General features: G+C 31.5%; 1 protein-coding gene across 1 annotated transcript in view; it reads right to left on the reverse strand.

Moving 5' to 3' along the window:
- The window catches only part of LOC143079347 (electroneutral sodium bicarbonate exchanger 1-like), a 30,075-nt gene extending 8,206 nt beyond the window's left edge, over window positions 1–21,869 (reverse strand). The window contains exons 1-16 of the mRNA XM_076254613.1: window positions 21,692–21,869; window positions 17,334–17,428; window positions 16,126–16,255; window positions 14,590–14,750; window positions 14,114–14,275; window positions 13,463–13,557; window positions 12,172–12,417; window positions 11,257–11,403; window positions 8,201–8,286; window positions 7,097–7,271; window positions 6,444–6,577; window positions 3,710–4,223; window positions 3,169–3,282; window positions 2,672–2,836; window positions 1,381–1,559; window positions 111–183 (exon numbers count right to left, since the gene is read on the reverse strand). Coding sequence (XP_076110728.1) covers window positions 111–183; window positions 1,381–1,559; window positions 2,672–2,836; window positions 3,169–3,282; window positions 3,710–4,223; window positions 6,444–6,577; window positions 7,097–7,271; window positions 8,201–8,286; window positions 11,257–11,403; window positions 12,172–12,417; window positions 13,463–13,557; window positions 14,114–14,275; window positions 14,590–14,750; window positions 16,126–16,255; window positions 17,334–17,394 — 2,442 coding nt within the window. The 5' untranslated portion in view covers window positions 17,395–17,428; window positions 21,692–21,869. The remainder of the gene's footprint in view (window positions 1–110; window positions 184–1,380; window positions 1,560–2,671; window positions 2,837–3,168; window positions 3,283–3,709; window positions 4,224–6,443; window positions 6,578–7,096; window positions 7,272–8,200; window positions 8,287–11,256; window positions 11,404–12,171; window positions 12,418–13,462; window positions 13,558–14,113; window positions 14,276–14,589; window positions 14,751–16,125; window positions 16,256–17,333; window positions 17,429–21,691) is intronic.
- Between the last annotated feature and the right edge of the window lie 1,233 nt (window positions 21,870–23,102).

Genomic DNA, 23,102 nt, shown 5'->3' on the forward strand with positions numbered 1-23,102 from the left:
AGTCTAATTAACATTTACTCAAACATCTTATTTATTTATACAATGTGTACTATATTTTCGCCTAATTTTTTTTGTTAACAAATTTTTTAAAGAATAACTATATCACTTACCTGTAACATTTTAGTCATAAAGACAGAACACCCGTTCAGGATTGCAATAACCAGAGGAGTAAGTCTCTGTTCCCTAAAACAACGTATACTTTTTGACAGAATATTGTTACCGCCGTAAACATAAGTCAGGAATATGACAGTTGTTGACCATTCGTTTGATGTGTTTTGTCATTTGATTTTTCCATGTGATTAGGGACTTTCCAATTGAATTTTCCTCGGAGTTCAGTATTTTTGTGATTTTACTTTCTACATTATTCACTATCAAATGTTAAGAAATAAAACACATAACTAATTTCAGATTATGTATAAGTACACTTTTTTTTTAAATGTTTGTATTTTCAAGTTGTTCACAGTATGCATGTTTTCTCGGAAAATAAATACAGCAAATAAAAATGTAGTTATTAATGCTTGTATGTAAAACAATTTACATCACTCAGATTTGCAACTCTACATATATTCCAATGAAATTCAAAAAAAAATTAGAAATTGGTTCTACTATAGATTACAAGTCAAACATATCATACAATGATCCTGGTCTATCAAATAAGTTACATTCGGATGTAAAAAAAAACCCAACATGATGAAACACTACTTCTATTTAAGAGAACACCGTTTTAAGGGTTAAATAAACATGATCATTTGCAATAGGAACCTTGTTTTTTTTTTAAAATTAAATGCAAATGATAATTTGTTTAACTTTAAATTCTTAATGAAATTTTCCAAAATATTTTGCCTGCAAAATCCAAAAACCAAAAAAGTTGAAGACAAACCAAAAATAATATCAATAAGCCCTAAATGTCAAACCAGTGTTAGAATGGAGCTCATGTACACGAAAAAGATTATAATGTTCATATTGTCTTTAGATATACTGTAACTATAGATATACATGGATTTAAAGGTAATATATAGTACTGTGGATGCACTATCCTTCCTGTGATTTTGGTGGAATTCGTGAGTAAAGTTGAACCACGAATTCAAATGTTCAACTAAATGCTTATTTTCTATAGGCTTGTATGCAGGCTTTAGCAAATTTACGAAATTAAATATCCACGAAAATGCAATGTAATTGATATCCACGAACGGGAATGAATCCACAACGAATGAAATTTACTACACGCGAATAAGAACACGTGCGTGTGTTTTAAGGAATGAATAGGTCACTATCTATAGACCTTATTTCTGGATTTTGTTTTTATATATTTTTATTAGCTGATATTTAAATGTTTTATTCTTATTCTAGATTAATTTGAATCCATATATTTGTACACACCTGCATCCAAGGAAGACTGGCTTCTCACCGGGTGCAGTACATTTAGATTCCATTTTGAGACTGTTTACATGTGACATTGATCGAACTGTGGCAGCAACATACCAAGGAAGACCAAAAAAAGAACACACCACAATACAGATCGTTGCTACTGTCAAATCTAAATGATAGCCACAACCTTTCTGGAAAGAGAAAATATTTGGTTAACAAAATAAACCAAATCTGATGGAAAACATATTTGTTTGTCCGTTTGACTGCAGTATAATGACTACAAAATACCCTTCAGATATTTGAAAAGGTGGAAAAACTATAACTAAATTGATAGCAAAGGCATAACCATTTAGAAAGAAATATATATAAAACAGCATCTTGTTTGTTTGTTTCTTTGCACTGTTATACAAAAATTGGCCATTCATTGACATGTAAAACACAATAAAGTTCGTATTTAATGGAATCAATTCAACCAGCTGTTGCTAAGTGACTCATACGTTTAAGCAAAATAAATAGTTCGATCGTGGTAACATGGCTAAGTCGAACATACTTAATTTGGTAACACCAGTTATTTGGTTTTTTTCTATTATAACATAAAAGATACAAAAATCACTGCACCAGATGGGCATTTCAACAATGTAAGTCTCTTCAGTGATGGTTTAGCCCAAAATATTCCAAATTAAAAATCGTATATAAATCCATATCAACAAAATCATAGCTAATCATTTAAAGTAGTATTTTTTTTAGAACAAAGCATTCATTCCACAGTCGAACTTCACGAAATAAAAAAAGGTCGATCACCCTTTTCAATATTTCTGAGTGAAACCCGTTCGTTTTTATACTTTCAATTTTTTTTTTAATAAATTGCCACTTATGGTTATTCTTTTTACACGAGTTATGCGCACAATAATTGATTGTATACTTTTTTGCGTTCAGAAGCCAATATACAACTTCCTATTACCAGGTCATGATCAGTATTCAGCACTTCTATGTTGAAATCAATTATAATTGATATGGTCATGAATATACTGTTAATAAAACTTTGAAGGTTTCGAAATACTAAGAAATTTATGTCCTCAATGTTCTTCAACTTAGTACGGTTTTTTTTTTTTTGCCTTTCTAATCATTTTGGATTCAAGATTCACTGGTGAGTCTTTCTTAATCCTGTTCTCAATGATGAGATGCTTCACAAAACATTTTCACTCATAGTGTTAAAAGTGGGAAAAAATAACATGATGTGTTACATTTAAAAAGTCCACAGTAATACCATACAGTTATAACATGCTAAACTAAGAAACTTAACCTTTAGCTTATTTTCCTTTCTGTTTATGATAACAGCTGTAATTTGTTGATCCATAAAAACCAGGATCACAGCTACAACCGCTGGTAGTGATGCAAGTATCATTGTCCACCAGGGATTACTCGAGCTGAATGGACTTATAAACCATGGCCTTGTAGGGTCTGAAGGCTACAATACATTTAACAGATACACTAGTTATATCAATCTGTAAAAAGCTGAGAAAGAAGCACAATTTACCGACAAAAAAGGAATAAAATAATTTGCATCAACCAAAAAGAAGAACATTCATCGTTTTTAAATATGAATAAAGGCAGCAAAAGTTTACAAATATTCAAATATTTAATCGATTATGAAAACAAATCGAGGTAAAAAATGAAAACAAAGTTAATCACTTGAACTCAAAAGTATCAAGCATAGGTATTTCGACAGGGTATTAATTCATCCTCTGTGTTGTATATATTATAGTCAGTATAACGGATAGATTAACATCTTAACCTAACCTGAATTTTATCTGGAACCATTAGCTTCGGAGTTAGTACTCCTAATCTTGCATCAAATAGCACCATTAAACAAATGGCAGTGAAGACTGCAAAGTCTCCAATAGTCTGTCGAACCTATGAACAAAATTGCAATGGCTATTAAATGTATACAGTGTGAATATGATTTTTATCGCGGAAAGAGAAGGTTAAAACAATATATTATTAATAACTTTAAAAACTTTCAAACTGTGCTTTAAAAAATTTAAATCACGACGGTCGACTACAGACTGTTATGCATAAAATACTAAGTAGCTCATATGAAATACATATTAGTAAATCTTAAACGACGTGTAGTTTCAAATTGTTAACGATGGACCCCAAAAATCTACTTTCAAATTCTCGAAAATTGATTCACGATAAATTTCTAAGAAATTATTATGAAAAACGATTATCTTCTTCTACGTCTTCTATAGTTCCATTTCAATCTGTATATTGGTCGTTTTCTGTAATACACGGTTGAGGAAAAAAGATTCAGTCAGAAAAGCAATGACTTTAAACTTACTATTGTCGGGAAAAATCGACTTTTCTTCATCATCACAAGCCCCCACGCAATTGCAAAAGTTCCAATACCAAGTATGATAGACAAGAAAAACACATTGTCATGGTAAATTGGAGTATCACAACCGGAACCTTCCAAGACGCATCCTAGTTTAACACAGTCCTCCTTCTTTGTACTATTACATTGTATAGTTACATTCATCGTTGAATTTGAAACCAAATAAGAATTTGGCATAGTAGTGATATTCTCAGTCTGATTATTAGGAACACAATAGCATGTATAGTCTAACGGTATGCCTTGATGTGTATTATAAAGATGTGTGTCAGCAATTGCTATTATCTTTTTAATAGATTCGACTATGAAAATAATAGCTATTAAGCAAGCAAAACTTTCTTCAGTAAATCTGGTTATATAATGAACTAATGCACTCAAGTCAAACGCAACAATGATTAGTAAATACAGAGCTAACCACAGACCTATCATACATCTAAATGACATAAAATCCCATGTGTTGTCCCTAAAATTAAAATAAGATTAAACTAGAGGCTCTAAAGAGCCTGTGTCGCTCACCTTGGTATATGTGAATATTAAACAAAAGAAACAGATGGATTCATGACAAAATTGTGTTTTGGTGATGGTGATGTGTTTGTACATCTTACTTTACTGAACATTCTTGCTGCTTACAATTATCTCTATCTATAATGAACTTGGCCCAATGAAAATTGTTAACAATTGACTATAAAGGACATTAACTCCTTAGGGGGTCAATTGACCATTTCAGTCATGTTGACTTATTTGTAAATCTTACTTTGCTGAACATTATTGCTTTTTACAGGTTATCTCTATCTATAATAGTATTCAAGATAATAACCAAAAACAGCAAAATTTCCTTAAAATTACCAATTTAAGGGCAGCAACCCAACAACGGGTTGTCCGATTCATCTGAAAATTTAAGGCCAGATAGATCTTGACCTAATAAACAATTTTACCCTCATAAGATTTGCTCTAAATGCTTTGGTTTTTGAGTTATAAGCCAAAAACTGCATTTTACCACTATGTTCTATTGTTAGCTGTGGCGGCCATCTTGGTTAAATGGCCGGGTCATCGGACACATTTTTCAAACTAGATACCCCAATGATGATTGTGGACAAGTTTGGATTTATTTGGCCCAGTCGTTTCAGAGGAGAAGATTTTTGTAAAATATTACTAAGATTTAAGAAAAATGGTTAAAATTGACTATAAAGGGCAATAACTCCTAAAGGGGTCAACTGACCATTTCGGTCATTTGACTTATTTGTAAATCTTACTTTGATGAAGATTTTTGCTGTTTACAGTTTATCTCTATCTATAATAATATTCAAGATAATAACCAAAAACAGTAAAATTTCCATAAAATTACCAATTTAAGGGCAGCAACCCAACAACGGGTTGTCCGATTCATCTGAAAATTTCAGGGCAGATAGATCTTGACCTGATGAACGATTTAACCTCTGTTAGATTTGCTCTAAATGCTTTGGTTTTTGAGTTATAGGCCAAAAACTGCATTTTACCCCTATGTTCTATTTTTAGCCATGGCGGTCATCTTGGTTGGTTGGCCAGGTCATCGGACACATTTTTAAAACTACATACCCCAATGATGATTGTGGACAAGTTTGGATTAATTTGGTCCAGTAGTTTCAGAGAAGAAGATTTTTGTAAAAGATTACTAAGATTTACGAAAAATGGTTCAAAATTGACTACAAAGGGCAATAACTCCTAAAGGGGTCAACTGACCATTTCGGTCATGTTGACTTATTTGTAAATCTTACTTAGCTGAACATTATTGCTGTTTACAGTTTATCTCTATCTATAATAATATTCAAGATAATAACCAAAAACAGTAAAATTTCCATAAAATTACCAATTCAGGGGCAGCAACCAAACAACGGGTTGTCCGATTCATCTGAAAATTTCAGGGCAGATAGATCTTGACCTGATGAACGATTTAACCCCCATGTCAGATTTGCTTTAAATGCTTTGGTTTTTTAGTTAAAAGCCAAAAACCGCATTTTACCCCTATGTTCTATTTTTAGCCCTGGTGGCCATCTTGGTTGGTTGACCGGGTCACCGGACACATTTTTAAAACTAGATGATTGTGGCCAAGTTTGGTAAAATTTGGCCCAGTAGTTTCAGAGGAGAAGATTTTTGTAAAAGCTAACGACGGACGACGACGACGACGACGACGACGATGGACGACGGACGACGGACGCCAAGTGATGAGAAAAGCTCACTTGGCCCTTTGGGCCAGGTGAGCTAAAAATATATCTAGATATATAAGAAATGAAAAATGAAGAAACATTTGTTTTGTCAATTGATTCAATTATGTACAATTTCTTTAACAACATACGTTAACTTTCTAATTGTTTTGTTTCTAAAAAAATATTGCTTTAAAAAAAACGCAGGTTAGACTACGATAGAGGAGCTTGTGTTACTTAAACATATAAGTGTTATAGTTGGAATTTATGTTTGTCTTTACCTGGTGGTCTTATTCTCTGTCTACCCCCTAAATGATCCCTTTGACACATTCCCCATTTCCATTCTCAATTTTATCATTTAGATCTTATTACTTTTAAAACTTGTTTGCTAGTTTCAAGTTTTTCTCGCTGTCGAACTGTTTATCGCCCTGAACATGCACGAAATATTTACCACTGGACGTTGAGCAACTAACATCAATTTATCGAACTGATACTATACATACCTACACATTCTATAAATTATAATCTCGAGTACTAAAACAGGACCGGTACTACCCATTATAATAAGTGGCTGTCCACCAAACAATGCAAACGCCAGATTAACAAATGCAACGGCAAGAAGACATTCCATTGTTCCCTGTAAATATAACACAATTGTCTGTTTATAAACTATTTACTTTATCTGCTGCACTGTACTTAAAGTTATAGACATGACTACAGGTTTATTTTGATTGTTCTCAAACTGATTGTATAAACAAGGTTGCAATGAATAGATATCTGTATTTACAAAAAGAAATACAACAATGAAGATATAAAATTAGTAAAGATATCACCCAAGCTATTCAAAATAGTATAATGCATCTACAAGCTAACTCACGAGTGCCACATGTGGAGCCGGATCTGCTTACCCTTCCGGAGCACCCGAGATCACCACATGTTTTGGTTTGATTCGTGTTGCTCAGTCTTTAGTTTTCTATGTTGTGTCTTGTGTACTATTATTTGTCTGTTGTTTTTTAGCAATGGCGTTGTCAGTTTATATACGATAAATGAGTTTGAATTTCCCTCTGGTATCTTTCGCATCTCTTTTAAATGAATGTCTCTATAAAATGATTTGTGATCCACAATATATAAATAATTTGCTTTACTGAAAACCTACCATGTGCTGCTCTGTTTCCTGACCTAGAAAAGCTCCAAATGTAATATTAGGTGCCAGTGTAGCTAGATACATGAACAGTATAGAACCAATGCACTGTATATGTAAACCATCCCTAAAGTCACTGACGTAAAAAGGAATTTTTCGTTTTACATCTTTTATAAGACCTCCAAATAATCTACAAAAGTCAGAAAATGTACTTTTATGCTCGTCAATAATGACAAGAAACCATAACGAAAATTAGAGGACGTAACCGACATGATGGTACAAATAGATGGCGATTAGAGTCGTCACCGGTAATTGGTGAGGTTGATTAAAACTTATCAAGAATCGTTCCGAATATATATCGATGTGTTGTGAAATATGCTTTTGTGGTAAACCCCGAGTTTGACAGGGTGGAAACAATACAACATCAATTTAAAATTAGTAGGTATTTCCACCAAATGCAGAATTTTCAACGATTGTTATTTATTTTCAGTTAATTTATAATATGTTGTACTCTTCATTGTAAAGCCACCCTGCTTGTTCGATTGGTTTGCCAAATGAAAAAATAAAAAAGAATCACATAAAGATTGTTTAGCCAAGCCTCGTCTGAATCATTACTCAAGTTAAATGAATAAATACATACAACTGAATGTTTCATAAGCAAAGCATTCCGAACAAATAGACTGAGTCACATATATTTCAATGAAATTTATAAAGTAGTAACTGTATTTGGTATCAGTTCCAATCTGTCTTTAGAACTGTCAGAATAAATATGTCAAAGAAAAGACATGAAAAGTTTAAGAACGGGTTCACTCAATAACACAAGAACAGTTCTAGGTACATTTCAAACATACTATGTTTGAAAAATATAGATGAAATTCTGTGAAAACTCTGCTATTTAACAATCCACTTGAAAATCTTTTTTAATGACAATATGATGAGCGGAATGTTTAAATTGTCGATGCGTTATCCGTGGCATTGTCATTTTTTCAAGACATGGTTATTGGTAATATTTTCTTAATTTTGTCAATACTTACACTTTTTTAACAAAATCTGATCATATATACCACATATATTAGCAACTGCAAGCTTCAAACAATACATATGCATATAGCTAAATACCTTCCGGTCCGCACTAGTGTGTCGTCTTTTTGTTCTTGGTCCTTTTCTTGAGAGTCGGATTTTGTCGAGAAAAAAATTCGTCTTTCCTGTAGAAATAAGGTTTTCATTCAAAATAACTGCTCAATGCAATCTTGTTCAAGTTTTATTCGATTAACGAAATCCTTAGGAATAACCGTAATTGCTAAAATACTGAACTGTATTAGATTAGTTTTGAGCAAGTAAATACAGTTAAAACAAATATATGAATGAAAACGATAAAACATATATATGAATGAAAACGATAAAACAGATATATGAATGAAAACGATAAAACAGATAATATGAATGAAAACGATAAAACAGATATATGAATGAAAACGATTAAAAAGATATATGAATGAAAACGATAAAACAGATATATATGAATGAAAACGATTAAACAGATATATGAATGAAAACGATAAAACATATATATTTATAGGAAGATGTGGTATGAGTGCAAATGAGACAACTGTCCATCCAAGTAACAAAATAATAAAAGTTAACCATTATATGTCTAGCTACGGCCTTCAACACGGAGCCTTGGCTCACATCGAACACCAAGCTATAAAGGGCCCCCAAAAAACTAGTGTAAAACCTTCAAACGGGAAAACCAACAGTCTAATCTATATAAAAAACGAGAAACGAGAATCACTTATGACCACATAAACAAATGACAACCATTAAACATTAGATTCATGACTTAGGACAGGTGTATATATATATATATGAATTGCCTCTCGGGCTCCAATTACTAGATTTAGTATGAACAAACGGTAAACATTTCTTTAATAACAAGAGTGCACACGCTGAAATGTCTCGCCTTCTATACTAATCATTGATATTATGTTGATAGTCCTAAGTATAAAGTTAAGCTTTATAACAACTGTCACATAAACTTAACATTAACCAAGATAACTAAACAAAGACCAATGAACCTTGAAAATGAGGTCAAGGTCAGATGAACCATGCCAGGCAGACATGTACAGCTAACAATGCTTCTATACAACATATATAGTTGACCTATTACTTATAGTTTAAGAAAAATAGATCAAAACACAAAAACTTAACACTGTGCAATGAACCGTGAAAATGAGGTCACGGTCAAATAAAACCTGCGCGACTGACATAAAGATCATTAAATATTTCCATACACCAAATATAGTTGACCTATAGCATAGAGTATTAGATAAAAAGACCAAAACTCAAAAACTTAACATTGACCACTGAACCATGAAAATGAGGTCAAGGTCACATGACATCTGCCCGCTAGACATGTACACCTTACAATCATTCCATACAACAAATATAGTAGACCTATTGCATATAGTATGAGAAAAACAGACCAAAACACAAAAAATTAACTATAACCACTGAACCATGAAAATGAGGTCAAGGTCAGATGACACCTGCCAGTTGGACATGTACACCTTACAGTCCTTCCATACACCGAATATACTAGCCCTATTGCTTATAGTATCTGAGACATGGACTTGACCACCAAAACTTAACCTTGTTCACTGATCCATGAAATGAGGTTGAGGTCAAGTGAAAACTGTCTGACAGACATGAGGACCTTGCAAGGTATGCACATATGAAATATAGTTATCCTATTACTTATAATAAGAGAGAATTCAACATTACAAACAATTTGAACTTTTTTTTCAAGTGGTCACTGAACCATGAAAATGAGGTCAAGGACATTGGACATGTGACTGACAGAAACTTCGTAACATGAGGCATCTATATACAAAGTATGAAGCATCCAGGTCTTCCACCTTCTTTAATATAAAGCTTTTAAGAAGTTAGCTAACACCGCCGCCGCCGCCGCCGCCGCCGCCGGATCACTATCCCTATGTCGAGCTTTCTGCAACAAAAGTTGCAGGCTCGACAATAAATCATATATATCTTTAAGGATAATTCTAATATGACGTGCTTCTTTCGCTTTATGAATAAACCCATGCTCTAAATCCAATATTTTTTTTTACACATGCGTATATTGACTACTGCAGAATAATAAATTTTATCAAATTGGTATGCATTTAATATTTTTTCATTAACTTAAATCACTTCCAAACTATTAAATGATGCACATGTTTTTACTATTCATATTTTATGACTGTAATGTGTTGCATCCCGAAATTGACATATTTGACCAAGATATAACAACTGTTCATGCTGGCTGTTCCATAACTCCTCCCTCTGAAAAATCACAGTGCCAGCTGTATGTTTCTTTACAAACAAATAAGGAAGGTTCATGGAAGAACCTACATATACACGTCGGACATATACATAACTTTAATTGTCCTAATCAGAATCGAAATAATCGATGCAAGGTATACTTTATTGTAGTTTTAACATGGATAGGCATTATATTCGTGTTATTTTAGCCCTCACTATCGCTCGGGCAAAAATATCACGATTATAATGTCTACCCATGTTAAAACTACAATAAAATATAGCTTGCATCAATTATTTCTTAAATAAAATGTGAACCCCCTGTCTGTGGATTTTGACTTTTGTGTCGTTTTGTTCCTGTCTCATTGATGTTTATACTAAATATCCTTTTATTAATGTATGGGTGTGCATTTTATAATGCAAAACAGTTGTCATCATTTATATCTTTGATGTAATGTTCTTTAAATAATTTGATGATGAACGCATATTTTTTAAGCTTTTGCTTGATTCCTTAACTTCTGTCTTGATTTCCGGTAATTCAATGCTTTTTATATGTTATAGACACTTATTATCGAACAGTATATATCAAGTTTTAAATTTTTGTTTCATGATGTGGGCGGTAATCTGTCGTGATTGTACGTTTAGGTTCCCTTCCCTTATATGTTTACTCATTTAAATCAAGCAATAAATGTTGGTAACACGAAATAGATTTTTTAATAAAACTTCCAAATAAAAAACTTTCTGTGGACACAATACAGCAGCAAAAATATTAAAAGAATAAATAAATAAATTATTTCCTTTGGTATGCAATTTTGTTCAATTGATTTGACTAAATAGAACTATAAATAAGCTTCACAAACCTGAGAAGGTGCGGTGGTTGGTGGGTCTAAGCGTACATCAGGATCCCATTGACCTGGTGGAAGTACTGTTAGCTGGTCTAAAAATTCGTCGAATCCATACATAATGTCTTCTCGTGATTTTGCTTTATATGCAACTTCACTGAATATCTGTAAATGTTTAAATTCTCAATTGGCAGTATATAATAAAAAAAAGTAACAAGTTTAAAAAGGCGTTAAGTACTTTTTTATATCAATTTTAAATATAGTAAGATCAATTTCATTACAAATATAGACATTTAAGGAGAAAATAAAAAAAAATCATTATGTTGATGACACTCATTTTTTCGTTTCTTGTTCTCTAGAAAAAACATCTTTCAAGACAATTGACCTAAATGATAAGCTGAAGAGGCTTGAGTCACAAATTATTTTTTTTAATCATGTTTTAACGTTTCACTATCTTTAATCATCAACCAGGTAATGGTTTCTTTCTCTTTCAAATGGAATACTATCTTATTGATTAGTATACTATTGTTTTATATATTTATGAATAAATTTGTAAAGTTGCACGTACATAAAATTCTCATAACTTTGAAATAAACGACACAATAAGCATGCAGTGCATGAATCTAGACTTTTATGTGTCGAATAGCTCGTTTTATAGATACATCACAAGTCCTCCTTAATCAATTTCTCGATTTACCCTTACATCCAAAAGTGATAAAAAATAAAACGTTAATGAAAACAAAAATATGTTATGGTATTATGATGTTTAAAATTGAAATAAGAATATTTGGCATGAGTGCCAATGAGGCAACTCTTCATCAAGGTCCCAATGTTTAAAAAGAAAACAATTTGAAACATTGATTTGACCATATTTTTATTGGTTTTTATTTTATCTAAGGGAGGTAGTTTAGCAGGTTGTCCTGCATATCTCACCTCGTCGACCATCATATTGGAAATTGCTCTTCCTATTTCAAATGCATAGCTCGGTTCTGACTTTGGAGTAAGATGAAGGAAAATGAACCTGGTTGGTAATGCAACTTGTGATAAATCACCAATAAATCGGGGTTCAACCAATCGAATGAATGCTGTGACTGATTTTTTCAAACCTTCTAATTCACCAACCCATACATTAGCAACTTCTGCACCGTCGGGAATCTTTTTCATAAAAGGTGTATTGAACTGCAGAAGAAATATGTCTTGATCAATTATTAGGTAAAAATATAACATGTCGAACGATGTTTTTTTATTAACCAATTGGTTCAAACTTATGGTTAAATTTTGAAGTAAGAAAAATAAAAACATTATTATTCACATTAGTTTGTCAAATTATTAGCTATGCTTACGCTACCAGCAACTATCTATAATACTAAAATTACGAGGTCCAATTTGTCAGCCGTCATCGGGTAAAAACGACAAATCAAAGAATTCAACTCTATATATAACTAATATAGGACAATGGTGTAGATTAAAAATTACACTACTCCAGACCCTTTTGTTTTCCACATAATTAATATTGCCAATAATTAACAAGTTCCGGGTCTAATCCGATACCGATACCAATAGTATATTCACCTGTTAGCTATTACCTTATATGTACGTGCCGCATTTGACAGGCGCACCACTAAACTTTTGCTATATACACGGGTCATAATCAAAGGGCTGACACTACTAAATCCAATCATTGTCAAATTGTTCCCTATTGTAGCTTTATTCAGCAATCAGCAAGACTTTCTAAGATAACTAATATAGGACAATGCTGTTGATTAAAAAATACCCCATTCCTGGATAGCCTGGACCTTTTGTTTTCCAAATAATTAATATTTCCAATAATTGATAAGTTCCAGGTCAACGGGTTCAAACAGAAAGATTTGAAAGCAGAGAAAACTGTGTATCTTATAATCGACATGACTTTATCAGATGACAATACCAATTACTAAAATAAGGCTTAGGCATAGTTATATACTTTAATTCAGTCACGGACCCGCGATATCACGGGTGTGTACTTGTGTTAATAATAATAATAGATAATTTCAGAAGAAAGTGCAGCCAGATCAACAGATCAACAGATCCGGGAAAGGGATTGAAGCTTTGCTTAAAAGACATATATTCGTCCATTATTTAAAATAAAATAAAATGCATCATCCTTATTTCTTTTTTTTCGGCAGAAATGAAAATAACATGAAATCTTAATTGATATTATAAATTTTTTATAAACAAAACTCACTTTCACCAAGGGGGATGTCTCTTGCTTGTCGTTATTTTGCAAGTCGTTATCGTCATGTTGAGCTCTTTTTCTAGCAAACTCTGTATCACTGATGGCTATCATTATAAAATTAAAAGTTAATCTTCTTCCAAACGTGTACTTAAAATAATTTACTTATGTGTGAATTAAAGGTTATTTTAGTATATTTCAATGATACAGAAACCCAGTGTTGAAAAAGCTAAATGAAATGTTGGAGGCAACATCCGGTCTTCATAATTCGACAGAGGTTCATATACAATATGCCTCGTTTGTAAACGTTCCGAGTCTGTAAAGGTTGGAAATAATATTCCTTTTAGTGTAATTCAATGTCATTTGGTGGCTTATGGAGAAGTGTCTCATTGACAATCATACCTCATTTTCTTTTTTCTACTTTTGCTCCAAAACCTTCACAAGATAACAGGGTGAATATCATTGAAGTAATCAATAAAGCTGAATGTTCAATAAAAATATTTAACACTTAAATATATTATAAATCTTTAACATAAACTAAATTAATCGAGTAAATCATAACTTATTGAAGTCCATGAAAATTTAATATGAGTTACTTTGTATAAAATGCATTTGCCAGAACCCTTCATTGATTTCAAAAGTAGAAATGCGATTTTGACTTACTTTTTGGCATCTTACAATGTGTTATTATATTTGATTCCATCTTTGTAGCTCTGTGTTTACGTTTTTGCTCGTGCTCGTGGCATGATAACAATATGGACCTGATTGAATTTTGAGTGTTTTTCGATATGGTTCTTATTTTCGCTAGCTCATCAGAGATCAGTTCTGTAAATACAAAACAATATATAAACATGTGAAATATGATAGTAAACTGTATTTAGGAATGGTATACGATCTAGTGTATCTAAAGTTAAGAGTACATTGCTTGTTAGTAAGACACCCAGTTTTTGCATTTCGGTCAGATTGACTGCAAATCAATAATTATATTATTCGGTTTTCCTGAATTTCGAAATATACAATCGTATCACCATATCGCGTTATAAACAGTGGTTTAATAACAAGAGCGTTGTGGAATTTAAACGTTGATATGTTTTAAGAAAAATATTAAAATACTCTCTCTAAGACTAAGATCCACTTACCAGCTAATTCATGCATACTTCTGACATCAGCCTCTAGTATTATTGCTCCTGTTGAAATCTGTGTCTTTAACTCAAGGAGATAGTGTAATGTTACAGCGGAGACATGTGGTTTTGACCAACGTTTCCCATTCTCTTCTACATCCTCTTCATACTTAACCCATCTAAAAAAGTAGGGTTTATTTTAATATTTTAAACTCACTGATATACATTAGGAAATAAATCTTTTGGTGGGAAAGTATTATATCTATGATACGTTTGTGTAATATCAAATGCAGCAAATGATGTAAGTTTTAATGTCAGAAACATTACATGTATCTTGTTTCTTTGTGAGTTATAAGATTTCATACACATATGTAACATATCGCTCTTGCAAATTTCTTCTTTTTTTTAATTGTTTTTTTTTCTTTTGCTTTACGGTTCTCTAATGTTTGTGATGGTCAATGCATACTTCCGAATCTTATGTCAATGTTTAAATGACTTTTATTTAGTACAAGATGTGAACAGAAAGTAAGATAACAAAGACTCCGAACACAAAAAAAAAAACAAAAATTCCGAACTCAAGTTGTTTCAGTTCTGTAATGTTTGTAATTTAGGTTTTGATTTTCTAATGTTTGGCCTCATACATTTCTAAAGATAATTTGGTAGTCGAAAACCAGATCGTGCGAAGATCAATTGAAAATGTTATTCTAAATGCCTTACTAACATGGATTAGTAGTCTATAGCTTTACAGTCCTTATTAGCATATAGATTTTCACATATTTAGGGATTTATAAAAAAAAGTTAAGTTAAAGCACTTCTGATGGTATATACATTAAACAGCTAGGACGCACCACATTTATAACAAAGTTATTTTCATTTCACAATGAACGATAACCGAGGGCGTTGCTCCTCCCTTTTTGCAGTGACATGTTAGTTCTGTCAGTAAATTTAAGAATCAAAATGCAACCGAAGTTCTAAATTTCGAAGGTAAAAATTCGTTTTGAAAATATTTAATATGAGATTATTAGGTCATATTGGTGGTCAATTATTCAAACAACCATCAGGTTTTGGCTTTGAGCATTTATGATGAAGGTTAATTTAAATAACACTCGTATAACGCTTCGAATAACTTGAATTTAAAAGTCACTAGCACATGGTAAACACCAATACATGAGGATTGTGTGTCGAAGTCAAGTGGTCAATGTTTTATGCAACGCCTTGTTTTATAAATTATATTTATTTAATGTTTAGTTTATTCATTTGAAAATTGTTAGGAAATTATAGTCCAAACTCGCTGGCTTCATTCTTGTATTCTTAATTTTTGGTAATGAGCGTTTCAGGTGAAACAGATGAATTTAAATCCAGGAAGCCGCTATGGACACACCCCAATTCTAAAGTGGTATTCTTACTTAATTTTATAAGTATTCATCACTCATCCTATTTTCACAATAGTAAAATATACATAGAAAGAAAAACATTAGTCCATAATTTTAAGGTCAAATCTAGCATGAACTATTGAATTTGAATACGATTACATTATTTTCAATACATTTTTACCTTGCAGATTCAATCCACACTACCTCTTCGTCCGTCTTTGTCAAATGATCCAACTGACAGAAAACAACTGGTGTCTTTTCCTCATTTTTAGTAATCAGATCTAGAACTCGTCTAGATATTGATTGAATATCTGCAAGGGGAAAAAAACAAGCACTCAATTTTGAATTATTGATTAAGAAGGGTGATGGATAAAACAAAATGATTACAATGTGGGAAACGTGATTCTCGTATTTAGAAAATTTGATTCAAACATACTCAACCTTCACTTTTTTTTAGTATTCTTTAAGCTTTTTCTGTTTTATATTATTTATTTTGCTTAACCCAATTTTTCTGAATTATTTCGGTTGTTGTGACTAAGATTTTGCAATTAAATTGAAATAGAAATTGATGAATTTGATGCGGTTGGTGCGCTTTCTATGGATTTACATCTTTGTGAAAAAATAATCTAAAATATTGATACAGTTTATTTTATGATTTTAGAATTGCCAAGAAGGTATTAAATGATAGAATTACTACAAAATGACACTCGAATATAAATTAAAGGTCATTAGACGGTTTCGAATTTATAACAGTTGGTTTCGTTTTTACTTAAAGATTATAAAAATCAACTTTAAGAGCAAAACAAAGTCGTTATAAAATGGTATATTGATTATTTTTGTTTTAAAGTAAGATTTGCTATGTATTTTATTTTGTCAATAACATTACACGCAAAAAAATATGTTTGCATTTTGCAATCCATCTGCCCATTCGTTTATTCTGTCGTTCATAATCTATAAACACCTTATTTCAACTTTATTTTAATTTTGGATGACTTTTATTATTCTAAGTCATGAAAAAGACAAAATAATGGGGTGGTGGGTCGGTTTTGTTTTCCACTATTAAATCTTCTGAAAGCTAAAGAAAATTACAAACCCATATATATTACTCAATTAGGTATAAGCTTATAACTTTAGTAAAAGAGTGAAAACTGATGACGTAGTAGTCTTTATAGTTTATATCATATTTTAAGTATATCAAATCTGATTATTGATTCAAGATAAAAGAAATTGCATTCATTAAGAAAATGATGTTGAAGCGGGTTTTTATTTTATTCTTCAAATAAGATGATTTGTAAATCTAGTACTCGAGCATGATTTTATGTGTTCAAACAAATCAGCATTGATACAAAGTAAACTGTAGCAATTAATATTGAAATATTTGGTACATACGTTCTCTATGACTTAAAGTATCACCAGATTTAGTTCCCTCAGAGATTGATGAATTTCTCATTTTGCCACTTGTCTATATTGTTGATGTTTCAGTTCTGAAATTAAAATGAACCATCCATCTTTAAGGATAAATACAATGGAATATTTTGCTTATTCATAAATACCTTTTTTTTTTAATTTTAATTACTCTTTTAACATTTTGAGTTATTCTTACAGGTACTGAAATGCATTAATGGTCACACTACTGTTAGACTCTTTAAGAAGATTTCACAGTCTCTTCTTCCTTTTCTTTTTGATAACTGATTTAGTTGACAGATGTTTACCTATGTTCCGATGTCATAAATCGAGAAGTTTTTTGCTTCAAATTGCTTTTTTTTTTCTTCATTTATTAACAGTTTTTGATTACCATATTGGTATCTGATCTCCTTTTCGGGTTTTCCTATTCGACATTGTGGTTTCAAGCTTCTGATCCTTTTTCTTAAAGGTTGACAAAGAAACTTCAGATATTGAAAATTGTGAATATTCGATTTTGATAAAACCACTGTATACTACATTATTAATTTCTAAACAGTATAACCAAACGAAACAAAAGACATTTGATACTATTTTTTGTCACAGCTCATTTACTTTATAAAATACTTAAACATAATTATTAAAAAAATCTCAAATAATCAATATCCATATTAATATGCCAGTACTGAAGCACTGAATTTCTGCACTGGTGATAACCTCGGAAGCTAACAGTCCCTCAATGTAAGTATTAACAAAGAAGTAACAGTAATAATCAACCTACAGAATAGACATCATTGATGGTGTTTGGCAAATTTAAGATGACCCCCAAACTTATCAAAATTTTTTTTTTACCTACAGTACTAGTTTTGCCTCGATCAACACTAAAGAGAAATTTCTTATGTAAATGCGAATCTGCTGCATCAAAAGATGTAACGTTAATTCATCTTGTAGTTATTTTTTTTTCTTATAAGGCTGGGCCTGATGCCATAGTATTATCGACAAGATCTGAATACTTATCGTGTCTTGCAATCTACATAACGAAGTGTGAATCCCTTAAGCTTATATTTTTAGTAAAATTTAAAACATCGATACTTATATTTGACAGACTATTGTCTTTTGACAAACAATTCAAAGTTGATTTTAAAACCTTGAAAATATGCTTAGGGTTTAATGTGCCTGTACCATGTTATGAGCTTGTATTCATTCGTTCGCGTTGGTTGTTGGTCATCCTATCTATTATTCTGTTCTTTTCCGTTTGAATTATATCTCATTTTTGTCATTTTGGGGTACTTTTATAACTGACTATACGGTTTTGAATTTGATAACTGTTTGTGGAGTATCTTACAGTTACCTACAGTTACTTATTTTGCTTTTCATTTGGACTTTGATGGTGTATCTTTTGTAACAATGGCAGACCTCCTAATTTGTGGAAAACAAATATCATAGTTTGAACATTTTGCTCAGTGTACAAAACGTGGTAACAATGATCAAAGTCTATCGACAAAAACAAGATGATTTTAAGACATTAATTAACGTACAGCTACAATATGTAACATGATGTATTACACAATATACACGTGTTAATAACAAAACAAACAGATACAACTCAAGGTTAATAATCAGTACATACAATTAATATATTTACTGTCTACCTAATTATTTCTGAAAAGTGGAAAAATTATTTATGCTAATGACAAAACAGTATATTATATCATTAATTCTTGTCATGTCATTGAGGCAAACATGTGTCTACCACATTCATAACTACGTTTTTTCTTATTTTTTGCATAATTTGTCACAAATATTCACGTAATTTCAAGGTCTTTTAAGGATTAACACGTCATTAATATATTTACTAAGTCTATGTATCTTTAAAGTAAGTCGAGAGTCTCCAAAAATGAATATTCGTACTGTACGTTGCCGTAGATGGAATAAAACCTTTTCTTATGGCCGAAGTGTATTATTTTTACTTCTTCAATTTTCAGATTTCGATTAATATTTTACCCGCTATTGGGTTTTACTAATACATTGTTTTTGAAAATTGGCTCATGGTATTGAGCTTCTGAGCATTTCTCCAGAAGATAATCAAGTAATTAATTTTATTTATGGTAAATTGTTGATTTTGATAGAACAACTGTGTTTATACCACAGCACCCAATACCACTCAAATGATTCCTTTCACATTTGGGATCATTCTTTTGCCATAATTCCTATACTTTATAAAAAAAGAACTTAAGATAAGGTTAACGTTGAACACTAGTTCTATAATAATGCTCCTTTTGAATATTTGTGATTCATTGTATTTTATAATACTTCATCTTTGAGACTCTGATGAACTTTAATGCATGCATTTTTACACATGCTTGTCCAAGATTAATTAATTGTCTGAAATAAGATTCTTCGAATCTTTAGTACAAATTTCTTTCAATAAAGGCAACAGCATGATACTGATGTTCTATAGTCAGAATTCATTAAAACGAAAACAAATCCGGGTCACAAATCATGTTTTCGTGTTTAAATAGTGAACTACATATAAGTTCCAATGTTCAGTAAGTGTCATAACAGACACAGATGGAAGAGAAAATATAAAGATTTTGGAACACCAACTACAGTAAGAACATGTGCGTCGACAGCGTCAGAGTTTGGTCTGTATGCATAACCTGTCACATGAAATTACATCTAATAATTATTGTCAGAATATGAACCTAGTAAAACCGATAACTTTTTTCATTTTGAATTATTAAAACCAAGTTTGATCCCCCTTTTTGTACAGAAGAAAATGTCTGTGACAGTTTTTCTGTCGTTCGTTTGATGTGTTTAAGCTTTTAATTTTCCCATTTGATTAGGAACTTTCCGATTTGAATTTTACTTGGAGTTGGATTTTCTTGTATCATACTCTTTAGAGACGCTTTGAAACATGAAAACAAAATTGAAGCAGTTACTATTCAAATCTATGAGGGTGAATAAACAACTTCAGGAGTAATCATTTCTATCCCTTCTTCTCATGGTTTTTGGAGTAGTTTTGGAGTTAAGAGTATGCCTCAAAATGATATTGCAATAATAAGTACATGCTTTTACACATCAGCTGCGACACAGAAACATGATGAGAACGGGAGTAAATGTATTAATCAATAATTGGAACGCGAAAACAGGGAATGAGAAGTCGTCACGTTTGTTATATAATAGGATCAGAATGAATATTTGGAATAGCGTGAAATTTTCTTGATATCATACCAGATTGGTCAACTGTGCAAAAGAGGTTTGAAAGTTACCAGAGGGCCATTTATAAATCGAAAATAAACTGACAACGTCATGGTTGAAAACGTAAAAGACAGACAAACATTACAATAGTACATAAAACACAATATATATATAGTAACTAAAGACTATAAATATTTTCTGTGATGCATTCATCAACCGTCACACGATTCAAAAGTCAGTAGATAGATATAGGAAGATGTGGTAGATCTAGTAATTTCAAATCAATGAACCTGCCGTAAGCGATAACAATGATTAACTTTATATCAGGTTCGGTATTAAGTAATTTAAACTCTTACAGCACACCAGAACATGATGACAAATCATTGTCCCTTTACTAAAGCTTAAGATTTTTGCAATCAAACTACCCAAAAGCAGCAGATCTATATGTAGAAGTCATAATATTGATTTCAATTCAATTTTCAAAAGTCGACAAAGAGAGGCCAGATAAAGGAAATTCAAATCGACACAGGAAAACTGAAAATAGACAAGTAGCAATAAACAGCAATTTTTCATTCATCAAAACAATGGATACTTCAGTATGAATAATTCTATCAAAAACTGAATCTCGAACAAAATAAATGTTCAGTAAATCAAAGGGTGGCCAATACAATAAATGAAAACACCCGCCTGGCTACATTAAAAGCGAAGACGTTTGTTTATACTTTCAATCAAATATACAAATACAAATATAGATCATTTGTTTTAATAGAATGAAAAAAGCTATCGTCTGTGTTTCACCAAATCGTGCTATAATATAATCATAATTTTAAAGCGTGAAAACTATGAATCTATTATTGCAAATTTTTCTGAAGTAGATTAAAAAAACAACCATGATCATATTCCCGATGAACATAAATATCATATTAGAAAGCCGAACAACAAGACTGCACAGTCGACTTGCACAGCCAGGGTAACTTTTGGAGGGAAAATATTACGTAGATTTCGTCGTTATCTTTCGTTTTGTAATAAAAGAAATATCGTCGTCCGTATTATCGATCTACCAAAGACTTACCTTTAAAGTGCAAAGTTGAAAATATATCCTTTAAGGTACAGACAAAATTCGATAAAAAATTTAAAGCATTTACCTTTTAGTTAAGCGAAACTCTAGACAAATGCCTCAACGGCATAGAAAGTTGACGGTCATTGTAAAAGTGTCCTTGTTAATTTATAAACATGCCCATATATAAAGCATATCACAGGTAAAGAATAACGATCCTACTGCGTTCAACACAGCAATAACCATTTGGAACCCAAGGTTACTACACAGTAATTTCTTTTTAAAATGCAAGACGATTTAACAAGGGAATACAAACATAGAAAATCTTTACACAATTCTAATATTTGTAAAATACATACATTTAAACCAGACAAGATACCACTCGTTCAAAATAGTTAAAATAGCAGGCTTCTACTCTGAAACCTGTCGTACTATTCGGTATTCACACTAACCGTGGAGCGTATTGAAATGTATTTACTACATAAATAATATGCGAAAGATTTAAACTGAACATATTGGTTGTGTATGCGTATATCAAACATATAAAGACTTTCAGGATGCCAAATTGAAAAGTTTACATGGGATACAACTGCATAAAGAATTTCAATAACCTGTGTCCACTAAAATTGTTTATTCTTAAAATTTTACATTCAAACATTAATTTAATTGCTATCACTACATATTGAAAAACAACTTGTTAAGGGTCCATAAAAAAATATTGTCTTAAAATGGTTAACCTCCATTGCAGTTTGTTCTTACATACAAATTTATGAAAGACCCATATGAAAGCATTTATACTTTTTACAAGTACAACTGTTCTCTCCACATTGATAACATAGTCATGATAGTGACTTGGATGGAGAGTTAGCTCATTTGCACTTATACCATATCTTCTTATTTCTATATCATGTCTTATTCACACGTTTTCTTGTGTTAAAAGAGGAACAGTCAAAGTCATAGCTCGAAATCGGAAGGTCACATTCATGAAACGAGAAGTGGATTATAGTTACGACGTAAGTAACATATACGATATCATTTGTGAAACGGTTAAACTGTACAAGCCAAGATAATAAAATACGCATGTGCGAAGATCATGAACCGTTAAATAATTGCAAACAAATGCCTTTTATTTGACCGATGTCCTGATTTGTATACCACCTGTACATTGTTATTCATTGTTATTAAATCTAAACATTTGCCACCCTGACCCAACATCGCAAACAATTTATATTATAAATGCGTTTTGTTTATCGTAATGATGTCCAGTCATTTCATAAGCAGTGTGTATCACGTGTTAACGCAATGAAAGTTTACATGTCTACATTTATCAGATATATAATGTATATATTCTTTATGATAACTATTAAGAAAGCACTTTTGATTATCTTTTTCTTTTAACATATAGTTATCGACAAGATTATCAGACAAATAAAAAAAAAACACCAATGAAACAGTGAAATAAGAAAATATTGTTGGAAATTTATCGCGAAATATTATAA

The sequence above is a fragment of the Mytilus galloprovincialis genome, chromosome 6 (genome assembly GCF_965363235.1).
Source record: "Mytilus galloprovincialis chromosome 6, xbMytGall1.hap1.1, whole genome shotgun sequence".
Taxonomy (NCBI): Eukaryota; Metazoa; Mollusca; class Bivalvia; order Mytilida; family Mytilidae; genus Mytilus; species Mytilus galloprovincialis.